This window comes from Mustela putorius, unplaced genomic scaffold, assembly GCF_011764305.1.
Source record: "Mustela putorius furo isolate JIRA1106 unplaced genomic scaffold, ASM1176430v1.1 tig00000743_pilon_pilon_pilon, whole genome shotgun sequence".
In the NCBI taxonomy this organism is placed as follows: domain Eukaryota; kingdom Metazoa; phylum Chordata; class Mammalia; order Carnivora; family Mustelidae; genus Mustela; species Mustela putorius.
In genome coordinates, this window is record NW_025421464.1 from 5,284,221 (window position 1) to 5,301,067 (window position 16,847).

Below are 16,847 nucleotides of genomic sequence, written 5' to 3' on the forward strand. Positions count from 1 at the left end.
TTCTTTCATAATGTACCCCACTTTACCAAATAGTGATTTGGGACCTTGCATGAGGCAGCTGCTCTCCCATGATTTCCATGGGTAGAGTCAGGTCTAGAATTCCAGGCCTGGGTCCTGCCAAGTACTTGGCCTAACCTTTCTAACTTCCTCTCAGTGGTTCCATGCATTTTTCTTCTGGTATCAGCACAGTCTGTGTCAGACAGCTTCTCTTATGTAAACATTTCTCGGGTTCTCCCATGGACTTGCTCATAGGAAGCCATCTTAGTTAAGACATCAACAATGACAGATTCATGCCATAAATGAGTTAGGCATGACAGACTCCTCAGCAAGATTTCCTTTGTGCAAGTTAGTCCTGGAGGACCCTCAGCCTCAGACAGAGTGTCAGAGCCCTGGGATGGAAGAATGGGGATCTGCTTGCCCCCGCATTCTGGTGCAGAAGCGTACTGACTTCAAGAACTGGCACAACAAGGAGTGGTTGAGCAAGGGCGCATTCAGACATGGTATATATTGGTTTGGGTAAAAGCTAAGGTGCTATAACAAAGACCCAAAAAACAAAGGCTGAAACAAAGTGGAACCTTCTTTGTCAAATAATGAATGGTCCATGGGTAGTCAGGGCTCCAGGGCAGGTAGGTGGCCTTTTTCCAGGATGCTGTCTGTGGACCTGGAGACTTGGGTTCCTTCTCTCTTATTGCTCCGGCATTCCATTGGGGCATTCTCATCTGCATGATCAAAACAGACTCACCAGTACCTCCACTGTTCTAGCCCCCGAGTGAGGGGAAAGAGGGGAGAGCAGGCAGCTTTTTTCACGGACGCACCTAACTGCAGGGAAGGCTAGCCATATGATCTGTTTGAACCCAGGAGGGAGGATTGAGGTGGGTATAAGAAAAGGGGAAAATAGTTGCTGGGGAAAGTTAGCTATCACTGTGACACTCTCTGTTGAGATGAACCAAATCAAGTGACAGCCCTGGGTAAGATATCAGAGATAAGCTGGAGGTACCTGGGTGGCTCAGTCAGTTAAGTGTCTGACTCCTGATTTTGGCTCAGGTCATGATCTCAGGATTGTGGGATTGAGCCCCTTGTTTAACTCTATGCTCAGTGATGAGTCTTCTTGAGATTCTCTCTCTCTCTGCCCTGTCCCCCCACACTCACATGTGCTCTCTTTCTCTCTCTAAAATAAATCTTCAAAAAAAAAAAAAATGACAGGGCACCTGGGTGGTTCAGTTATTAGGCGTCTGCCTTCAGCTCAGGTCATGATCCCAGGGGTCCTGGGATCAAGCCCCGTATCAGGCTCCCTGCTCCTCGGGAGGTCTGCTTCTCCCTCTCCGACTGCCCTGCCTGTATTCGCTCTCTTGCTGTGTCTCTCTCTGTCAAATAAATAAGTAAAATCTTAACAACAACAACAAAAAAAAAAAAAAAAATGGCAGAGACAGGCTTTCCCCTCACGTTTTATAAAATCAGAAAACTTTACCCTGTACATACCAAATTAATTTCTTCTTAATGAGATGTCAGAAATTGAGGCAGGTAGAGAGAGGGTGGTCCATGTGAGGGCCTGGAAAAATGTCAGTGAGGCTTAAGATTGTAAACTGTGCTGTATTTCTTTTCATCTGAGGATTCAACCAGTCGATGTTTCTTCTCACAGAAATGCCAGTGCTCCTGGCCCTATCCCATATTCTGGAACCTTGTCCCTTCTGAATTCCCATTTAGATCCTTCATCTTTATGGCAGTGACTTTGTGTTGGAATTAAATCTGACTTCTGGCAGTTCAGAAGAGGGCATAGGGAGATCTTGTTCATCATTATATGTGGAGAAAAGATTCTGGGCAGTGGTGGGGGGATGGGGGTTGGTGGCGGTCCCAATATGTCTGTGTTCACATGGGTAGTCTCTGTTATCACAGACTCTGGGTCCTCATTCTCAGAAATACTGTTCCTGAGTGGCCTGGTGGGTTTATTTTCTAAGGCAAACAATAAAACTGGGAATAACTTCAGAGTGTCTATTGTCATTTAAAAAGTAACATGCATGTCTGTACATTCCTTCTTCATGATACAAAGAAAGTCCAGGGAGTTATTTTTGTATGGAGTAGTAGCTGGGGCTTGAGGTCTTACCTGGAAGGGCAAAACTTTGAGGAAGGGGGAAGCAAAGACTTGTGATTTTCATGCAAGAGAATGTCCATACTGTTGGTTATTTGCTCCAGTTAATAAATTTCAGACTACACAATAAACCTGAAAATTCACAATGACTCTCATCTCTTCTGATGCAGTTGCAATTTCAGAGGGGTGTCTGGAATCTTCGTTTCCTGGTACAGGCTGTGATACCCTGCTGGCAGTGGTCCAGGGACCCAGGCTGCCTTGATACTCACAGTTTCCTGTCCTTCTTCAGTGGATGAGGGGTGTTGGTGATTGGTGGAGAGGGAGAGCTGAGGATGCTTGTAGCCCCTTGGGAGCAGAATTTTAGATTCTGTAGGATCACTCCATGCTTTCATATGTATGGCCTATTCCATTTGTACAGGAAGGCTTCAGTCAAGTGTGTGTGGAGAGGTATTCATAGATGGGAGTTGCTGGTGAGTTAAGCTGTGCTTTCCTGCTGATCTGGTTTCAGTGCTTTTCAGCTGGGGGCTGGGAAGGTACAGTTGACTATATGGTGGGGCGATTCTTCTTTAGTCCAATCATGTGTGATTATTCCAAGCATTATAGGATGTTAGGCATCTTTGGATTCGATGAGCTAAATGCCAATAGTATCTGTCAGTTGTTGTGGCAGTTAGAAAGGTCACTCACTACACATTTCTGCCCATCTCTGAACCAAATGTGAGTAGCACCTGTCTGTTTATTTCCAAATGCTCTCTAGAGGGCAATGCCCTCCCAGCTAGGAACTCTGGTAACTAACTGATGAGCCTCACTCAAGAAACCCGCTGTTTTTTTTTTTTCCTTCCTTCCCTCCCTTTTTCCTTCTTTTCATTTAATGATCAAAGGTAATAGTGGAAGTTCTGGGTAGTAGAGTTAAAAGGTGAAGTTTATCTAGAGTAGTGGTTTTTAAACTTAATAAAATGTATATTCCACAGTAAGAAATAAAAAAGTTTTATGTTACTCACATATATAAAACTGAAATGAAAATTTCACAGAATATCTACTGTTACTTAGAATGGTACATTATGATATTTTTCTGTTCCGTTTTCCTTTTTCTACAAGTGATTATTCTGCTCACTTCGGCAGCACATACACTAACATTGGAACGATACAGAGAAGGTTAGAATGGCTCTTGCACAAGGATGACATGCAGATTCGTGGAGCATTACAATTGATTATAATCCAGTAGATTAATTTATTAATCCTCTATTGGGTCAAAACCCAAACAGTGGGTGCCTGGGTGGCTCAGTGGGTTAAAGCCTCTGCCTTTGGCTCAGGTCATGATCTCAGGGTCCTGGGATCAAGCCCTGCATTGGGCTCTCTGCTCAACAGGGAACCTGCTTCCCCCTTTCTCTCTGCCTGCCTCTCTGCCCACTTGTGATCTCTGTCTGTCAAATAAATAAAATATTAAAAAAAAAAAAAAAACTCAAACAGTGAATGATTGTCGAAGACTAAAGTGCTAACAGAGTTTTATGTGCACATAAAGGTAGAGCTTTCAATAGGTTCTAAAGGGAAGGAGTTTGTAGCTCAGAAAAGGATTAGAATCCCTGTTCTTTAATAACAAAGTTTCCTCCTTGGAATGGTGAGAGTTAAAGATTTTAGAAGAATTTTTAAAAACTTATTAATGACTTATACATAGATGACTTTGATTCCTGCCCCCATCCCCCTCAACCCATTGTCATTGCATTTTTTTTTTTTTTAAACATGACTTGCATTTTTTTTTTTAAAGATTTTATTTATTTACTTGACAGAGAGAGATCACAAGCAGGCAGAGAAGCAGGCAGAGAGAGAGGAGGAAGCAGGCTCCCCGCTGAACAGAGAGCCCAATGTGGGGCTTGATCCCAGGACCCTGGGATCATGACCCGAGCCGAAGGCAGAGGCTTTAACCCACTGAGCCACCCAGGCGCCCCTTTCGTTGCATTTTTTTAAAAATATTTTATTCATTAGAGAGAGAACGAGTGGGGAGGGGGTTGCAGGGACAAGCACATTGACACTGGGCTTGATCCCAGGACCCCAGGATCATGACCTGAGCTGAAATCAGACACTTAACTGACTGAGCCATCCAGGTGCCCCATCGTTGCATTTTTGTAACTGAAAGCTATTGCATGCCAGGATTATCATGCCTGCTTATTAGGTTATTTTTAGCAACTCACTTTGCTGCCAACAAAGTACTTTATTTGAATTAATTCGGTTAATCTTTATCAAATTCATTGGCTAATGGCAGACAGATGATTAGCCCGGTTTTGTAGAGGAGGAAATGGGAATGAGTCTGGCTCAGTGACTTGTTACAGCTGTACTGCTAATCAGTGGCTGAACTGAAATGGAGTCAGGTCTTTGACTCCAAGTCCAGTCTCACTCACCACGAGTGTTCACAGTGGGATCTTGTCTACACATGGTCTCCTCAGAGACCATGGATTTACATTCCCTTTTCACTTGGTAAATGGTGGCTTGTGGCCAGGTGGGGAGCTCCTCCTCTTGTTGGGAGAGTGGGAATTGAGATAGCCCTGCACTGGTCCCAGTTCCTCCAAAGCCCTGTGTTTGCCTTCCCAACAGAAGCAGGGAGCATCCCGATCTGCAGCTGTGGTGTCAGCCTTGGAAACAGCACTCAGGGGAGGGGAGATCGCATTCAAAACACATCCACGTCACTGAAGCCAAGAGCAAAGAGGAAGTCCCAAGCTATAGAACTTTGAATGGGGCAATGGAGAAGCCCTTGCCCCTGGCCCTCCCCCGGTCTGTGGAGGAGTCCTATATCACCAGCGAGCACTGCTATCAGAAGCCCCGCGCCTATTACCCTGCTGTGGAGCAGAAGCTGGTGGTGGAGACCCGGGGCTCTGCCCTTGATGACACGGTCAACCCCCTCCGTGAGAACGGTGATGATTCTCTGTCTCCACGTCTTGGCTGGCCTCTAGACCAAGACAGGAGTAGGGGGGACAGTGACTCCAAATCTAGCTCCCTAAAGGTATGTGGCTCACTTGTACTTGTTCTTCATTTAGTGTTTGAGTGCTTGAGCTCCCCTGTAGGGTTCTGTGGAAGGTACTTATTATAGGTGTACTTACTGTAAAATTGTATTTAAATGTGCTCATCATAGGTGTTTTTTGGTGGGTTAAAATGGGTGCAAAGTCAGGAAAGCCCGATTAAACCAGAGATCATGGTTACAGGAAATGCCGACAAAATGGCAGTCACTGGTGGTGCGGGTGGAGAGGTGGGAAGAATCGAAGAGAAAATTGTTGATTGGTACTTGATAAATGGAAGTTAGGTAGGAAAATGAGTTTTTTTTTTTTTAACAGGTTTATGTTGTAATTACACCTACCTGCTAATTTTTAGAGCATGAGCAAAGAATGAGTCAGGTGTTTTGTTAGCCATAAAGTTTGCAATACAATTTTGTGATAGCTTTCCTTTGACTTAAAACTTTGTAGCCCTGACGTAAGAACAGTCCATTTTGTCAGAATATTTGCTGGTTTCATCAACTTTCCCAAGAACAACTCTCATTTTTTTGTTATTCAAATCATGCTCTTCTAGAGCCTCTTTGTGTCATTTCCCTACCAGTGTTGTCATCTTCAGCTGTTCACTGGGGTCATGTGCTGTCTGTGCTGTCCTCAGTTGGTCTGAGAAGCTTTGTGTAACTGGAGAGTTTCTCCACCCTTGTCCTCCTTCCTTTCAAACTTTACCCTGTGGTTGGCATCACCAGCATTAGATATGTTACTGCATATTACCAAGTGGGACATCCTAGATTAGAAGGTAGGCATTGTGCCCTTGCCAGTGTCTAAACAGTGTGGTCAAGGTTGGTGACGTTGGTCTTGGAGACAGACCTGGTTTCAAGTCTGGGCTTAGCCACTTACCATGTGATGCTGATCAGGTCACTTCACCTGCTTAGATATGTCCCTTCACCTCCCTGTGGGAGGGGCCAGTGCCCATGCCATCTAGTTTTTGTGCAGCATGTCTGTGAAAAGCTATCAGCACAGGGGCGCCTGGGTGGCTCAGTGGGTTGGGCCCCTGCCTTCAGCTGGGGTCATGGTCCCGGGGTCCTGGGATCAAGTCCTGCGTCGGGCTCTCTGCTCAGCGGGGAGCCTGCTTCCTCCTCTCTGACTGCCTCTCTGCCTGCTTGTGATCTCTGTCTGTCAAATAAATAAATAAGTGATCTTTAAAAAAAAAGAAAAAGCTATCAGCCCAGAGCTTTGCATAGTCAGCTCTAATAAATATTAGCTTGACTGTTCATTTCAAATGAATGAAGGAAGGAAGGGTTGAGATCACCAACTGTAGAAAAGGGTTGTGATCCTACAAATGAGGCAGATTTCATAGAGGCATTTGCCATGTATTAAAAAATCAGAAAATACTGGCCCTAAACAAGTCAGCTAGGGTTAAAAATATCTTTCATTCATGGCAAGTTGACCATAGGCCAACACTGTGTTTGATAAACCTTATTCTATTTCATCCTCATGAACCTATAAGGTAGGTTTTACTACTTCCATCAGAGGCTCAGAGAGGAAAAATAACTAATCCAGGCTCATACATTCAGCAAGACAAGGAGCTTGGACTTAAAACTAGTTTGTCTGACTCCTGCTAAGTAATACACTAACCCCTGTCTGTGCCCATCCCGCTCTGTTCTGATCTCAGGGCTCTAGAAGCCATTTCACAAGGCCCATTTCAGGCCTGGGACATTGGGCCAGTCACAGGGAAGCAGCAGTGACACCTGTGCTGCCCTGAGGTGTTTGTGTTTGCTATACCAGGCATGCTTCTGCCTGTGTCCAAGACAGGAAGAGGGAGATAGAGGTTTGGAATAGTCAAACTGCACCTGAATTTTCAGATGGTTGCAAACACTGCTGTTTGGAGAAGAGGCTGGGACTGTCTCCACTCAGTAACTTTACTGCTATTGCATTCCTAGGTGAGGGAATATGTCTCCAAAAAGGTCCTACCCGAAGAAGCCCCCACTCGGAAGCTGCTGGACAGAGGCGGAGAGGGGCTACTGAGCTCCCAGCACCAGTGGCAGTTCAACCTGCTGACTCATGTGGAATCTCTTCAGGACGAAGTCACACACAGGATGGACTCCATTGAGAAGGAACTGGATGGTAGGGCTCCTTCTCTGGCTCTCCACAGATAGCTGTATTCTTGTCTCCTTTCTTTTCAGTCTCATCCACCCCCGTCCTCCCTTTAGTTGAGCAAGCTTTACTTTTTGCATTTGTCAGGCGCTTCTAAGGTCTGTGTGAAGTCAGGAGTCCTCCCTCACTTACCTAGTGCCTTGTGCAAAGCAGAGTGCAAAAGTGTAACTAGACTCTGCCTGCAGGCAGTGTGTGACCTGAGCAACTTTGCTAACCCAAGTTCTGTGGGGAATTTCAACTTTGACTTAATAGGGTTTTTTGGAAGTCTTTGAGGATGAATCTGAAGAAAGCCTTTTGTAAAATCTAAGCCGCTGAAGCCTTCTCTTCTTTATCAGTAGAGATTTAAGAACTTGACTGAATCATTTGGGTAACCCTGGGTGTTTCTTCCAGGTGCTAGTGGTAACAGGTAGGCCTGATAAACATGCTCAAGTTCAGTCTCTCTGATCCCTGGGAAGTTGCCAGTTTGATTTTTGAAGACAGAATTCCTTCTTGATTTTTCAATTATTTCTTAATTTTTTTGTTTCCATTCTTAAAGTGGAGCCAAATTGAAAAGTAAATATTCCATTTGAGGAGTCTGAGTATAGTCAGGCTACCATTACTGTAATTGGAGATGTAAAGCTACTTGCATGAAATAACTCAGAAAGATGCCATGCGTTACACAAGCTAGAGTCATGAGGTGTGGCCAGGGCACATGTATGGCCGAGGCCCTGTTAAAGGCGATGTGTGGCAAGGGAAGTGATAACCGAAAGGCTTCCTGAAATCCTGGATCTGAAGCTGAACCCTGAGAAAAGTGAGGTTCTCTGAGGAAGAGGTTGTTACTCAGTATGTGATAAAAGGTCTGGCTTGACTGGAGGAAAGGGTTGTCCTGTTGGAGAAAAGTGAAAGAAGGACCTCCATGCCCTCATGCTTCTGTCCTGCCCTTCAGGCACACCTGAGGAACTGAGAATGGGAGACTAATTCAGGGTTCATTGGGGGCACTTCCGGAAGAGGGAGTGTTTCTCTCTATTTTATTCCTAAAAGGTTTCCTTGGGCTCCTTAGAATGGTAACTGATTCCATTGTTTGAAAACCCTGCTATTCCCTAGCTGAAAAGAGGACTGAATGACAGACCGGAAATGATGGATTTTGAGAGAATGGCAGTAGGAGTGAGTGGCTTTGGGTCTCTGAGAATAGGTTTAGCACTGTGGAAACAAGGAGAATATTCTGTTGTTGCCAAAGGATCCTGCCCTTAGGGGAGACATCAGTGTTTCCCTACTTCTTACTGACTTGCCACTCTCATTCTCTCTCATGGCCAGTGTGGTGAGGAGGATAAGTCCAGGCTCCCCTCTCTGCCTGGACTTGCTTGGGCCTCTTATGTGTCCTGCTGGCCCGGGGTCACATCCTCTGTTCGTGTTCTTTTTTTTTTTTTTTAAAGATTTTGTTTATTTATTTGACAGAGATCACAAGTAGGCAAAGAGGCAGGCAGAGAGAGAGGAGGAAGCAGGCTCCCTGCTGAGCAGAGAGTCCCTATGCAGGGCTCGATCCCAGGACCCTGGGATCATGACCCGAGCTGAAGGCAGAGGCTTTAACCCACTGAGCCACCCAGGTGCCCCCTCTGTTCGTGTTCTAATACCCCAGGCCCTAAAGTGTGAAAATGAATTACAAATCTCAAAGATTTTATTCAGATAAACAGACTTTTCCACTGCATTTAATTAAGATTTATTGAAATCCCATTTTATGTCAACTATTGTAGGGAGTTAACTATTGAGTTCATCCAAATACCATTAAGATAACTTGAACTTTTATTTTTAAAGATTTTATTTATTTATTTGACACAGAGAGAGAGAGAGGTCACATATAGGCAGAGAGGCAGGCAGAGAGAGAGAGGGGGAAGCAGGCTCTCTGTTAAACAGAGAGCCTGATGCGGGGCTCGATTCCAGGACCCTGAGATCATGACCTGAGCCGAAGGCAGAGGCTTAACCCACTGAGCCACCCAGGCATCCCTAAAACTGAACTTTTATAAGAATTTGGATATAGTATTCCTTTTAAGAAATAGACTAGTAAACTATTCTGTTGACTGATTTATATTTTAAGTTATTTTAATATTAACCATAATTTAATAATTTATATAGTTGTAGAAACAGTTGTCAAACTAAAAGATTTTTTTAAAGAAAAAAAAAATTTTTTTTTTAAAGATTTTATTTATTTATTTGACAGAGAGAGATCACAAACAGGCAGAGAGGCAGGCAGAGAGAGAGAGGAGGAAGCAGGCTCCCTGCTGAGCAGAGAGCCCGATGCGGGGCTCGATCCCAGGACCCTGGGATCATGACCTGAGCCGAAGGCAGCGGCCTAACCCACTGAGCCACCCAGGCGCCCCTAAAGAAAATTTTTTAAAGATTTTGTCAGAAAGAGAGCTCTGAAACAGGGAGCAGCAGGCAGGTGGAGAAGCAGGCTCCTCATTGAGCAGGGAGCCCAATGAGGGACTCCATCCCAGGACCCCAGGATCATGACCTGAGCCAAAGGCAGATGCCCAACAAACTGAGCCACCTAGGCGTCCAAGACAAAAGATTTTTTTTTTTTTTTAAGATTTTATTTATTTATTTGACAGACAGCGATCACAAGTAGTCAGAGGCAGGCAGAGAGAGAGGAAGGGAAGCAGGCTCCCTGCCGAGTAGAGAGCCTGGCTGAGCAGAGATCCCGACATGGGGCTCGATCCCAGGACCCTTGGTTCACAACCCGAGCCAAAGGCAGAGGCTTTAACCCACTGAGCCACCCAGGCACTTCAAGACAACAGATTTTTAATGACTATGAAAATACTGAATCTTTTACTTATCTTTTTTTTTAAACTTTTCTTCTTCTTCTTCTTCTTCTTTTTTTTAAGATTTTATTTATTTATTTGACAGACAGAGAACACAAATAGGCAGAGATAGAGGGGGGAAGCAGGCTCCCTGCCGAGCAGAAAGCCCAACGCAGGGCTTGATCCCAGGACCCCGAGATCATGACCTGAGTCAAAGGCAGAGGCCTAACCCACTGAGCCACCCAAGTGCCCCAGTCCCACATTTTGTCACTGCCTCTTTCAATGCCTACTATGTTTCAGGCACAGTTGAGAGTGTTAGGGATATAATGGTAATAACCAAGGCAGAGCTGGCTTCTACAATTATGGAATTTGATCTTGAGGTAGAAACAGGTATTAATTGAATTATCCCATTATATATAATTATAAATCATGGTAAGTGCTCCAAAGCAGGAAAGCATGTGATCACATAGCATCCTTAATTTAACATAGCAACTAGATTCAGAGTGTAGAGTTGGGGAAGGCTTCCCTGGGAAGTAACTTATAGGAACAAAGTAGTTTAAAAGGTGGGAAGGAAGGTTGAGGGCTGGATCTGAGGAGGGAAAGGGATTATGTGTGAGGCTTTAAGCTTTTTTGAGAAACAGGCACTGGGTGGATCTTCGTCTTTTTGCACCTTCAGCTCAAGGGTTCAGAAGGTACCTAGTACAGGTTGGTTTATGAACTAGAAAGGCTATAGGCAGGCTAGGGTGAGTACAGGCCTTCCTGGAGGGGCTGGCTCTTGTCAAAAGATGCAGTGTTCCAAAATGGCCTCTACCCAAATGCCAGAGCTTCAGGGAGTGGCTTGAGGAAGAAAAAACATCATCTGTAGAGAAATCCCTGCTCTCAGCAATAAGGCAGTTTTGTAGACAGTGAACTAATACAATCAAGGATGTTAGTACCTGGACATCTTAACATTAAATACTTAGAAAATAAAGTCAGAGAATTTAGTGCTACTGATGATAGGAATGTGAAGCAAATCAGAGTATACAGTGACAAAAACAGACCTTTTCAAGTCCTTTAGATTCTCATTTTTCTTTTCTTTTTTTATTTTTTAAGATTTTTTTTTATTTGTCAGAGAGAGAGAGAGAGACAGAGCACACAGGCAGAGTGGCAGGCAGAGGTGGAGAGAGAAGTAGGCTCCCTACTGAGGAAGGAGCCTGATGTGGGACTCGATTCCAGGACCCTGGGATCATGACCTGAGCTGAAGGAGGCAGCTTAACCAACTGAGCCACCTAGGCATCCCTAGATTCTCATTTTTCTTAATAGGAGGCTAAAACACAAGGACCTTTGATTTCCAGCAAGGGAAAACCTTATAAAGACTGGGGAGTGGGCACCTGGGTGGCTCAATTGGTTAAGCATCTGCTTTCGTCTTGAGTCATGATCCCAGAATCCTGGGATTGAGTCCTTTGTTGGGCTTCAAGCCTGAGAGGGAGTCCGCTTCTCTCTCTCCCAGTGCTCCTCCTCCCTTCCCTGCTTGTGATCTCTCTCTCTTTCCCAAATAAATAAATAAAAATATTGAAAGAAAGGAAGGAGGAGAGAGAGAGAGAAAGAGGAAGGAAGGGAGAGAGGGAGGAAAGGAAGGGAGGGAGGGAGGGAGGGAGAAAGGAAGGAAGAATTAAAAAAAAAAAAAGACTGGGGAGTAACACTGAGGAAGGTCGGTTCTTCAAAGCCTTCTGTGTTCTTTTTTTTTCCCTCTCTCTCTCTTTTTTTTTTTTATTAAAGCGGGGCTCAATCCCAGGACTCTGGGATCATGACCTGAGCCGAAGGCAGAGGCTTTAACCCACTGAGCCACCCAGGCGCACCTCTTCAAAGCCTTCTAGACCATAGAGCTGCACTAATGCAGTAGTTAGTAGTTGTATGTGGCTTTTTTTTTTTTTCCTCAAGATTTTACTTATTTATTTGAGAGAAAGAGTACACATAAGCACGGGGAGCTGCAGGCACAGGCTGTGTGCTAAGCAGGGAGCTCAATGTGTGACCTGACCCCAGAACCCCAGGATCATGACCGGAGCCGAAGGAAGATGCTTAACCCACTGAGCCACCCAAGTGCCCCAATGTGTGGCTCTTTAAAGAATTAAATTGAATAAAGTTTGAATTCAGTACCTTAGTCATACCAGCTACGTTTTAAGTGCTCAATTAGCTACATGTGGCTAGTGGCTACTGTGTAGACAACACAGACATAGACCATTTCCCCTGCAGAAAGTTCTGTTGGACTATGCTCCTTGAAAGTATTTGAGCTTTGTCCTACGGGTATTACTTTGTAGAGAGGGTGATGAGTCAGTGCCAGCTAGTGGCCCTCCCTCCTCGCCCCTTGTGGGGATAGATGGGGAGAAGATGCTGAAATTCTTGCTGCTGTTCTCACAGATGAAGTGTTAGGAGCTCACTGGGTCATTTCTCTTCTGTCTGCAGTGTTGGAGAGCTGGCTGGACTACACTGGGGAATTGGAGCCCCCGGAGCCACTGGCAAGGCTTCCGCAGCTCAAGCATTGCATCAAGCAGCTGCTGATGGACCTGGGCAAGGTGCAGCAGATTGCACTCTGCTGCTCAACATGAAACTGGGCACCCAGAACTAGTGGGGGCACAATCCTGGGGCACCTGCAGGAGGAGCTTTGCATATTTAAATAAATAAACCTAGCATGCCGAATGCACGTGACACCGACTGACTTCAGGGATCTGGGCAGGGGGTGTGATGGACATTGGACAAAGGGGCCGTTTTGGCTGCTGGAGGGCAGGGCACTCTGATCTTGAAGCCCACCAAGAAGGTAACAAATAGACTCTTGGGATTCCTTTCTTCTGTGCACATCGTTGAATGGAGAGTGAGTCTTTTTGCACAAACTTCACTTGATATTGTGCCACCGATAAATGGAATGAGAGCCAAAAAAGTTTAGTCGGAAACAGTTGTAAATTCAACTTGCAGCTTATTTAATTGACTTTTTTTGTCAGGGTGGGGCACATGCCAGGCCTTCTTGTTTCTGCCTGGCATGGATTTAGGCAGCAGGCATCATTTTTCATTTTTCCAGCTTCGTGAGAATGTCGTGACTTCACATTCAGTGGAGGTTGGGAAGGAGCGGAGGCCTTGGCTACCCTGCCTTCTCCTTAGGACTCTTCACTTTTCTCACCACCCGTCTTGCATGACTTCATGGTACCGGGGACAAGTTTTGTATGCTTTTACCCCAGAGTTGGCTGGGTTGTGTTTTTTGTAGCAGAGCCCATAACAGCCTGTGGAGGAACTAGAATCTCACTGTAATAAGAATCTAGGAGGAATTCCAAACTGAAGCAGGCAGGGTCTGGAACCCAAAGGACAGCATTTTCTATCCACTTCTTAATATTGACAGCTTCCCGGTTCTATTTAATGTCCAAAAAAATGTTTCCCCAAATTTTGAACTCTTTCACTGTAAAGATTTGTTACAAAGAATGTGGTTTGGAGAATTACCTTATTTTATATTGTTGTAAACAAATTTCAGATTCTACATGTGCCGCATTTCTCCTTCCAGAAGGTGTATGTTCAGTAGCTGGCATTTTCAGAATTGTTTTAAAATACTTTAACACTTTAGATTTCCTGTTTGTATTATTTTGTGAGGTCAAGGTGATTATGCTGCTTAAGGTCCAGGTACCATTTGTACCTTTTAAGATAACATTTGTTACTCTTGCAGGTTACGGTTCCATGTGTAATTGCTATATTGTTTTGTTTTACTTTGCTAGACAAAGTTAAAGAAAATGTTCCATGCTTTGAGGAGTGACCCGTTTCACCATTTAGTTTTCTTATCACTAAAGGCAAAAATCAAAGCACAGTTGTCCATTAACACTCACAAGTTAATTATGGGTTTATGAATCTGTAATGTTATATGCTGCAAATATTTACTATGTAAACGTGAAGTAGCCAATATCTCTATAGCAATGACAGTATCTCCAGCGACCTTTGGAATGATTAGGCCTTGAAGGCACACAGGTCATTGTGGTCTTGAAAGCCTCTGTACCAAAATCTGTTTCAGGGAATGCTCTGTCCAGCGATTTCTTCACCATTTGATATAAAATGATTTTAGGACCAGCTGACCTGCTGTACCTTATCCATCAGAGGGAGGCCATGTGGCTTTGACATCTGTAGTAAAGCTGACATGATTCCCCTCCACAAGGCTCTTTCCCATTGCTAATGTTGGCATTTCTGGTGTGGGAAGAAATGTCCAAGGAGTATGCATGGCATCTACGTTTTGCGCAATTTATCAGATGGTCACTTTAATAAGATTGTGTTTGTCTGAAAAGGGATGAAACAGGATGATTTTCTGTAGCCACAGCTGTGAGGAATGATGACTGTTGTATTATTAGATTACTGATTTTTCTTTTCTCAGATACATTTGAGCATCACATCTGGGGAAGCTGCAACTTTAAGGGAGTCGATGTCATGTCTTTCTCAAAGGTGGAAGCAGAAACTGAATTACCCTAATCCTGCCAAGTGGCCATTATTGGGTTTGTTGTTTATAAAGGAATTAATCCCATTTTACTCATTGTGACTTTTGTCCTTAGGGAAGCAGGGATGACTCCCAAGTTCTGATAACCTCAGTATGCTTCTCTAATTTAAAGCCATGTTGAGGGGCTCCATCCCCAATTCCTGGGTCAGACCGAATTAACCGCAAGTTGGAGCACTGGAAACTGTTATTTGTAAAGATTACTGTTACCTTATAGAAATGTGTACACTACCTAAGTTTTCTTTTGAGGAAAATTATATACCTATAAAAAATTGCCTTGACAAAAACAGTTCTGGTTTGACTAATCATTTTGTTTCTTTAAAGATGAGTGTTATGCAAGGTGGACCCTTGATGAGCCAACATTGCACTGTGGATACATATCTATGTTTACGTGCTATTAGAACAGAAGGCGCTGTATATAGAAATGTTGCTTTGAAGCAATATTTGCAAAACATGCAAACTTCTGTATCTGTATTTGGAAAAAATAAAACAGGTTTTTGTTGCTATGTTTCAATCATGTTATTATAAAGTTCTGTACCTTATTTTTAATATATACTACATGATTTTCTATAAACATCTTTTAGAGGAGGACTTTTTACATTGTAAACAGATGTATCTTCTGTAGGAAAGGAGATGCAAGCTCAAGATCCTAAATTCCAAGAATGTATGCAAAATAATTTTGAATTCATCTAAGTTTCTTTAATATGAGAAGGCAAAATGTACCCCCCCACACTCCTCCTCTAACCCAGTCTGGCTACCGCTTTGTGGTGTGAGCTGCAGGCTTATTAGATTTCAGTTGTTGAGAGCAGTGAAGTGAAGATAGGTCTGGCCTTCCTTATATTAAGAGATGGCACCCATTGCAGTTAGGACCCTTCTGAGACCAATCCTCATTGCCCAGGGACCCCAATTAGTTCCTGGGTGGGCAGAAGACTTAGGGAGAAGTAAGCTTTATGATTTCATAACAGCCTCCCTATTACTTGCCAAATTCCTTCTCTTTCTAAACAATTACACTTATTTAAAAAACAGAATTAAATTGAGTGGCTTCAGCAATGAAATCCATTAGTTCACTCCAGTTTTCCTTAAATTCTAGGGGCCCAAAATATGACAAGAAAAGTGAGTTTGGAGGCTTAAACCAGAGCTCACAAGGAGCACTCCCTAAGGACCTGCACTAAAACACTTCCTAAAATAGCCTGCTGGTGTGGGTCTTTTGGGAAGCCTGTGCTCAAAGGGCAGATTGGTGTAACAAGTTAGTGGCCCAGTTGGTATAGAGATAGCCAGTTAAGTAAGCACTTAATACAGAGTCCGCTATTTGCCTGCCACAACCACTACCCACTACCTTTTTAAGTAGGAAAGTAAATTCATATGCTAGTGAGAGGTAGCGAATACGGAATCCAAGCTGCTAAAACTCTCTTTATGGAGACTGCAACTAAACAAAGGAACACCCAGTGGGGCCTTGTGGAGCGAGCAGGATAAAAATATCCCAGATGTGGAGGCCCAGGCCTAGCCAACGCGTTAATGGTCCCCCCCCCACACACACACAAAAACCAGAAAATGCCAAATGAACAGGGAACAAAGGCTTTATTCTCTTGGGCTCCCAACCTGGTTTCGCCATCAGCCAAAAAGGAGGTTGGAAGGAGATAAGCTCGGGAAAATAAACCTACTAAAGGACGAACGAAAGGGACACATCAGACGACTGGAGCTGCCCCAAACTAGTTTTTCATCGGCGCGGAATGGAGAGCCAGGCTCAGGCCGCCAGACCCGATCCCCCAGTCCAGAGAACGCCCACGCCTGGCCGCCCGCTTCTCCACCGCTCAGCCGGTGATGCGCACATCGGTGCGGCGGCGAAGCCGCCGGGCCCGCGCCGCCTCAGGCAGGATGGCGAGCAGCTGCTCCTGCACCAGCATCTCCACGATCTGCTCCTTCGTACGGATGTCGGGTCGAAGCCACTGGCGAGAGAGCTCCCGTAGCTGCCGGAACGCCTCCCGCGGGCCTGCGGCGTCCTGGTAACGGAACTGCCGGAAACGCTGGCGGAACGTCTCCGGGCCGGGTCGGGAGACGCCAGGGTGTGGAGGGGAGCGCGGAGCAGCTTCGGCGAGCGGCGGGGAGCCCAGGCCTGTGGGCGGCAGCTCCAAGGCCACGGAGGCAGCCGCAGGAGGCGTAGGAATCGCTTCGGGGACCGCGGCGTTGGGGGTGGAGGGTTCAGGGGCAGGCGGTGGGGCCTCAGGGGTCGACGAGGAAACCGCAGAGTTACGCTCTGGGCCTGAGCTCAGGCCGGCTCCTTCTTCCTTCTCTGGCGACAGCGCGAGGTTCCCAGCAACCACAAAGCTCGGCTCAGACGCAGCCATGACTCCAGCCTCTGGACG

General features: G+C 45.1%; 2 protein-coding genes and 1 non-coding gene across 10 annotated transcripts in view; 2 read left to right on the forward strand and 1 right to left on the reverse strand.

The window, feature by feature from the left end:
* Window positions 1-14,998, forward strand: part of PHF20 (PHD finger protein 20) — a 148,686-nt gene extending 133,688 nt beyond the window's left edge. For all 8 annotated transcript variants that reach the window (XM_045084140.1, XM_045084141.1, XM_004746515.3 and 5 more), the window contains 3 exons: window positions 4,673-5,078; window positions 7,002-7,185; window positions 12,432-14,998. In XM_045084140.1, the coding sequence (XP_044940075.1) occupies window positions 4,673-5,078; window positions 7,002-7,185; window positions 12,432-12,574 (733 nt within the window). In that variant the 3' untranslated portion in view covers window positions 12,575-14,998. The remainder of the gene's footprint in view (window positions 1-4,672; window positions 5,079-7,001; window positions 7,186-12,431) is intronic.
* LOC123393153 lies at window positions 3,190-3,296 on the forward strand. The gene has a single exon (XR_006607888.1). It is a non-coding gene; the product is annotated as a U6 spliceosomal RNA (small nuclear RNA).
* A 1,045-nt stretch (window positions 14,999-16,043) lies between the features above and the next one.
* SCAND1 (SCAN domain containing 1) lies at window positions 16,044-16,830 on the reverse strand. The gene has a single exon (XM_004746512.2). It carries the CDS (start codon window positions 16,827-16,829, stop codon window positions 16,296-16,298), a length of 534 nt encoding a protein of 177 aa, XP_004746569.2. The 5' UTR covers window position 16,830; the 3' UTR covers window positions 16,044-16,295.
* Window positions 16,831-16,847: the final 17 nt, after the last annotated feature.

Bases quoted from the DNA above. Each gene is read 5' to 3' on its own strand.
- SCAND1 (XM_004746512.2), bottom strand. From the start codon at position 16,829: ATGGCTGCGTCTGAGCCGAGCTTTGTGGTTGCTGGGAACCTCGCGCTG.